Source organism: Chelmon rostratus, chromosome 23 (assembly GCF_017976325.1).
Source record: "Chelmon rostratus isolate fCheRos1 chromosome 23, fCheRos1.pri, whole genome shotgun sequence".
Lineage (NCBI taxonomy): Eukaryota > Metazoa > Chordata > Actinopteri > Chaetodontiformes > Chaetodontidae > Chelmon > Chelmon rostratus.
Window position 1 is genome coordinate 19,620,671 of NC_055680.1, and position 6,797 is coordinate 19,627,467.

Consider the following 6,797-nt stretch of genomic DNA (forward strand, 5'->3'; position numbering starts at 1 on the left):
AGATTGAACTGTTCAATGTTAGTTTGTAACTCAGAGTTTCGGTCTGTCAGGTTGAATCGAGACGTTTCTGGTTCATTAAATGTTAAATTCTTGTTAAAGAAAGAACTAAACTGAGTAAACTGAGTGTGTTTGCAGGCTGAGGAGGAGGAAACACCCTCCAGGAGCTCGTTAAGGGACTTTAACGAGGCTACATCTCCTCATCTTTGACAGAAAATATTCATAAAAAAACACATTAAAAAAGATTTATTTATTCATTTTACAAATGAGCTTTTCAATCCTGTTATCGAATCATCAAATGGTACATTGAGTTAGCTAATAATAATAATAACAACAATGATAACAATGATTACTACTACTACTACAACTAATAATAAGTATTAATGTATATCACGCTTTTCTATGTATGTGTGTTGTGTGTATCAATGTGTACAGGTGTGTGTACAGGTGAGCATCAGTGTGATTCAGGTGTGTATCAGTGTGTACAGGTGTGATTCAGGTGTGTATCAGTGTGTACAGGTGTGATTCAGGTGTGTATCAGTGTGTACAGGTGTGATTCAGGTGTGTATCATCTATGTGTGCGTGTTGTGTACGCTCCAAACGTCTCCGTTCAGGGCGTTGGCGGCTCCCTGCAGCGTCCAGGTGAAGAAGGCGAGCTGTCGTCTGAAGCGTTTCTCGTCGAAGCGTTCAGGGTCGGAGGTCAGCAGAGTCAGATGCTCACTGAGCGCGCTCAGAGTGTGGTCGCCGCGGCCGTGGATCACGTGACGGAATGGCGTCTCCACTGCCGACACATACTGAGACAGGAAGTAATATTCCACCTGAGGACAGACGCAGGAAATGATGTTTGTTACTAAACTCTGTTCAGTAGAGGTTTTCAAGGCACCAGATGGACAAAAATCTCAAAAATGACTTTCTAAGAGTCACACTGACATGACACACATGTTGTTGTCATTCAGTGTGACATCACTTCCTGTGGGGAATCATTATCTCTGATATCCAATCTGTATCACAGTGATCCAGTGATCCAGTGTGTACGTCCAGGACTACACTGCTAACAGGAGCTGCTAACAGCTAAGTCAGCAGACTGTTAATGGAGACACTTTGACACAATGGAAACAAATATTAACTGAAAAATACTTCCTGTTTACTTCCCCAAAACACGATGGGAACTGTAGTTCCAAAATAAACCCACGTGGTGCGAGTGTTGCACCAGCGAGCACCGTCAGCAGTAGTGTTTGCAGTATTTGTACCCTCATGATGCGAGTGTTGTAGAAGCGAGCAGCGTCAGCGGTAGTGTTTGCAGTATTTGTACCCTCATGATGCGAGTGTTGCAGTAGCGAGCAGCGTCAGCGGTAGTGTTTGCAGTATTTGTACCCTCGTGGTGCGAGTGTTGGAGTAGCGAGCAGCGTCAGCGGTAGTGTTTGCAGTATTTGTACCCTCATGGTGCGAGTGTTGTAGAAGCGAGCAGCGTCAGCGGGAGTGTTTGCAGTATTTGTACCCTCATGATGCGACTGTTGGAGTAGCGAGCAGCGTCAGCGGTAGTGTTTGCAGTATTTGTACCCTCATGATGCGAGTGTTGCAGTAGCGAGCAGCGTCAGCGGTAGTGTTTGCAGTATTTGTACCCTCGTGGTGCGAGTGTTGGAGTAGCGAGCAGCGTCAGCGGTAGTGTTTGCAGTATTTGTACCCTCATGGTGCGAGTGTTGTAGAAGCGAGCAGCGTCAGCGGGAGTGTTTGCAGTATTTGTACCCTCATGATGCGACTGTTGGAGTAGCGAGCAGCGTCAGCGGTAGTGTTTGCAGTATTTGTACCCTCATGATGCGAGTGTTGCAGTAGCGAGCAGCGTCAGCGGTAGTGTTTGTAGTATTTGTACCCTCATGATGCGAGTGTTGTAGAAGCGAGCGGTGGCCGGGTCGTGCAGGTCGCTGTAGTCGATGGCTCTCTGCAGCGTCTCGGCTGCTCGGCTGTAATCTCCTCTGGCACTGAAAACCCACTGAGGAGACAAACCTCTGGACTGAAGACAGAGACAGAGACAGAAAGTCAATATTGTCAATGTAAGATTAATTAAAACTATATTCGGGCAAACAGTTAAGTCACAGTGGTGAAACAACTAAAACAGTGGCTGAAAGATGCTAACAACAAGAGCTAAGTATTAGCATACAGAAGATACTGGAATCACCAATCAGATGAAACAATGATGCATTTATTGACTTCAAAATGTCCCGTGACTGAACTTGAGTCTGGACTTATTGTGAATCTCCACAATCTGAACAGTGTCAGTGGCCAGCTGGACACCTTGGAGACACGTGATGGATGCAGGTGTGAATGGCGACGTGTCCCGGCTGTCCACCTGTGATCGGATCACATGCCAGGTGTAAACGGGCTCTTAATGTCCACAGTGTAGTAACAGCTGTGTCAGTGTGATGTCCTCCTGTCCTCACTGTGTGTGAACCAGGTCTCTGTCCTGGATCAGTTTACACACGCTTCCTCCATCGTGGACTGTCCGTCCACTCAGAGGTCAGCTCTGTCAGGGCGGTTTCTTATTGGTCAATGGGGCTAAATACCTTGCACAGGTTTACTTCACACCTGTGTCTGAATGAATGAAATGTTGTTAGTTGTTTGGAGTGAACTGAAATTTAGCAGTTTTAAGTGTTCGTGTGAACAGACCTTAATGAGGCTGTTGAGTGAACTGCTGCTGAATCAATCGGCTTCTTCACTTCTTACATGGAGACGTCCAGATATGAAGCGTCATAAGACGTCATATTACTGCACCACCCGAACGCAGCCTGATGTAGAGACCGAATGACAGTGTGTGTTTATTTCAATATGGTTTAGACCAGGCATGTCCAAACTGTTCCATAAAGGGCCGTGTGGCTGCAGGTTTTCGTTCCAGCCAAGTAGGAGCCCACCAGTCCAACCAATCAACATCAACGGATCAATTAGTTATCACCTGAAGACTGAGATCAGCTGATTAATTGATTCCAGCCTGGTGTGTGAAGAACAAAGCAAACACAGCAAATACTGTGTCCCTCTCCAGACACTAACACTGCAGGTACTTTATGAATGATGACGTGCCCTCACAGACCTTTTCCCTCCAAAATCATCTTCCCTGAGAAAAATACATCATTTAGCAAGTGAAGAGTGCAGGCACGTTTCCCCTCCTTGAACCGCCACCTTATTGTGGTGGAGGGGTACTCAAATGATCCTAGGAGCTATGTTGTCAGCAGCAGTGTTACCTGGAGGGGCGTGATTGGGAGGAACGGCCTACCCGATCTGAACCGAGTGGTGTTCTGTTATTGGACTTCTGTGCTAGTCACAGTTTGTCCGTAACACCATGTTCAAGCATGAGGGCATCCATCATGCACGTGGCAGCAGGACACCCTAGGCCGGAGGTCAATGATTGACTTCATCGTGTTGACGCAGCTGTTCGGAGCTGCCGTAAGGTCTCTGGTGCGTGTCGTGGCGGCAATCCCTGAACCCGGTGGTGGACACCGGAAGTAAGGGATGCCATCAAGCTGAAGAAGGAGTCCCATCGAGCTTGGTTGGTTCGTGGGACTCCTGAGGCAGCTGACGGGTACCGGCAGGCCAAGCGTGCTGTGGCCCGGGTGGTTGTGGAAGCAAAAACTCAGGTATGGGAAAAGTTTGGGGAGGCCATGGATGAGAATTATCGGTCGGCCACAAAGATATTCTGGCAAACCGCCCGGCGCCGCAGAAGGGGGGGGGGCAGTACCCTGCCAATACTGTCTACAGTGGAGGTGGGGAGCTGTTGACCTGACCGGGGATATTGTTGGGCAGTGGAAAGAATACTTTGAGGATCTCCTCAATGTCATTGTCACTCCTTCCGTAGAGGAAGCGGGGGCTGGGGACCTCATCCATCACACAAGCTGAAATCACCAAGGTAGTTTGGAAGCTCTGAGGTGGCAAGACACCGGGGGTGGATGAGATCCGCCCTGAGTACCGCAAGTCTCTGGATGTTGTAGGGCTGTCTTGGTTGACAGACCAGGGTGGTGGTCACTCTATTTAAGAAGGGGGACCGGAGGGTGTGCTCCAACTACAGGGGGATCACACTCCTCAGCCTCCCTGGTAAAGTCTATTCCAGAGTAGTGGAGAGGAGAATTCGGCCGATAGTCGAACCTCAGAGTCAGGAAGAACAATGCGGTTTTCGTCCTGGTCGTGGAACACTGGACCAGCTCTACACCCTCGGCATGGTGCTCGAGGGTTCGTGGGAGTTTGCCCAACCAGTCCACATGTGTTTTGTGGACTTGGAAAAGGTTTTCGACTGTGTCCCTTATGGTATTCTGTGGGAATTCTGGTTTGGGGACCACAGGATCTTATCTTTGCTTTTTGCGGATGATGTTGTCCTGTTGGCTTCTTCGAACCAGGACCTCCAGCATGTGTTGGAGCGGTTTGCAGCCGAGTGCGAAGCGGCTGGGATGAGAATCAGCACCTCCAAGTCCGAGGCCGTGGTTCTCGACCGGAAAAAGGTGGCTTGCCCCCTCTGGGTTGGAGGAGAGCTCCTGCCTCAAGTGGAGGAGTTTAAGTATCTTGGGGTCTTGTTCACGAGTGAGGGAAGGATGGAGCGTGAGATTGACAGGCGGATCAGTGCGGCGGCAGCAGTAATGCGGTCGTTGTACCGGTCCGTCGTGGTGAAGAAGGAGCTGAGCCGAAAGGCAAAGCTCTCGATTTACCAGATAATCTACGTTCCTACCCTCACCTATGGTCATGAACTTTGGGTCATGACCGAAAGAACGAGCTCTCGGATACAAGCGGCTGAAATGAGTTTCCTCCACAGGGTGGTGGGGCGCTCCCTTAGAGATAGGGTGAGGAGCTCTGTCACTCGGGATGAGCTCAGAGTAGAGCCGCTGCTCCTCCACGTCGAGAGGAGCCAGCTGAGGTGACCTGGGCATCTGTATCGGATGCCTCCTGGACGCCTTCCTGGGAGGGTATGCCCCACCGGGAAGAGGCCCTGGGGGAAGACCCAGGACACGCTGGAGCGACTATGTTGCTCAGCTGGCCTGGGAACGCCTCGGGGTCCCCCCCGGAAGAGCTGAAGGAAGTGTCTGGGGAGAGGGAAGACTACTGCCCCCGTGACCCGACCCCGGATAAGTGGAAGAAGATGGATGGATGCCAGGTTTAGATTCAAATGAAAGAAAAATACATTTACCTTGATGCTTCGTTTCTTGGCAGGCACCATATCTTGTTCACTGGGCCAATGAATTTTCAGTTTGTTGTGAAGCTGCACTCTAAGCCAATTAGAGTTATTGGGCAGGTGGAAAGGATTGTAGGGAGACCGATGTCCGGGGAAAATGAAAGAGATACGTGAGAGACGAGCCATGCGTTGGTCTCAGTAAAGACTTTAATGTCCTGGTGTCTAATATTTGTAGACTAAAACTGCTGCTAAGTGTTAGCACAAATATGATCGTGCAGATAAACGTCTTGTGTGTCTTACAGCTGAGCCACTTGTTTCTCTGGTTTGAAGTGGGGCCGCAGTCAGTTTGGTCACGTTTGTTGTTTCCATTAACGCTGAAAGAAAAGTGAAAACCTACAAAGTTGTGGACATTTGGCTCGAGCCACCGTGAGTGACAGTCAGATAGAAACACTGTGCGCTGCTTTCACTGAGAGACCGGACACGACTATCAGCTGAAGCTAGCTCGTTATTAGCACTGCCGGTGAGAACGACTCAGCGTGCTGCACCTACATCTGTATTGCACCGCCCTCGTCTGCCGCATCAGTTTCCTGCCCGAGACCCCGGGACTGCGTGTATCGTGGTCGCGTGAGTAACGTGGTAAACGTTAGCCAGCTCAACATCAAAGAATCCTGGATTTAACTGAAATAGTGGCCTGCTGCTCAGAATAAATAACACAATAAATAAATCAACGGAAACGTGCTGCAGAACGCTAAAACAAATACATTAAAAGCTGCAAATACACAAACGATACAACATCTAAAACACACAAACTCAGAACAGAAGAGCAAAAGAAAAACGCTGCATTTCCAGCACAAGCAGCGGTCCTGCTGATTGGGCGACACAGGTGAGACATACCTGCAGCTCAGCGGCGTGTTTGTTGAGCTGAGCGCTGAACTGCAGCACCGTCTGGGCGTAGGAAGTGATGCGTAGCGGCAGGATGTGGTCGTGGGCCAATCGCAGCACCATCTCCCCCACCAGCTCCCCTAAGCTCCGCCCCGTGACCCCCAGACGACCCCCCAGCACTTCCTGTAGGCGGGAGACGCCGTCCGACGGCGTGTTGACAAATGGGTACGCTCGCTCCTGGACGGACACAAACAGACCTGATGACATCAGCCTGCACACCTGTGTGCCAAATCGTCACATGACGTCATATAACGTGACATAATGAGACCCGACACGTGGAAGTGCGCCATGACACACACGGAACATCACACAAAGACTGCAAAGTGACAGCATGACACCACGTGACGTGACACGAAGCAACAAGACGAGACAACAGACACGACTGACACGCTGCCGCCATGGTGGAACAGCAGCAGAATGTTGAGTTCAAGAACATGAAGTTTACCTCAGTAAATCTGAGCTCCACAGCTGGAACTCCAGCGAACGCCGTGAAACTGTAGGCGCCACTGTTCAGATACAGCGGCTTCATGCTGAGGAGAGGAAAGTTTACTGTGTGAGTCCTTCAGGTTCTCCTCCGTCCTGCAGGACCACGTCACTCAGTTATTCATGGTGCTGGTGTGTGTTTGGTGTGCCTCACATCCTCCAGCTGCCCCCCTCTCTCTCAGCCTGGCTGAAGATGGTCTGACCCGCATGTTTGGGATGCTCCACCTCA

At 50.0% G+C, this 6,797-nt stretch overlaps 1 protein-coding gene across 1 annotated transcript in view; it reads right to left on the reverse strand.

Moving 5' to 3' along the window:
- Positions 1 to 477: 477 nt before the first annotated feature.
- Positions 478 to 6,797, reverse strand: part of tfr2 (transferrin receptor 2) — a 12,676-nt gene continuing 6,356 nt past the window's right edge. Inside the window, exons 13-17 of the mRNA XM_041965409.1 lie at positions 6,723 to 6,793; positions 6,531 to 6,615; positions 6,038 to 6,262; positions 1,868 to 2,008; positions 478 to 815 (exon numbers count right to left, since the gene is read on the reverse strand). Of these exons, the coding sequence (XP_041821343.1) occupies positions 570 to 815; positions 1,868 to 2,008; positions 6,038 to 6,262; positions 6,531 to 6,615; positions 6,723 to 6,793 (768 nt within the window). The 3' untranslated portion in view covers positions 478 to 569. The remainder of the gene's footprint in view (positions 816 to 1,867; positions 2,009 to 6,037; positions 6,263 to 6,530; positions 6,616 to 6,722; positions 6,794 to 6,797) is intronic.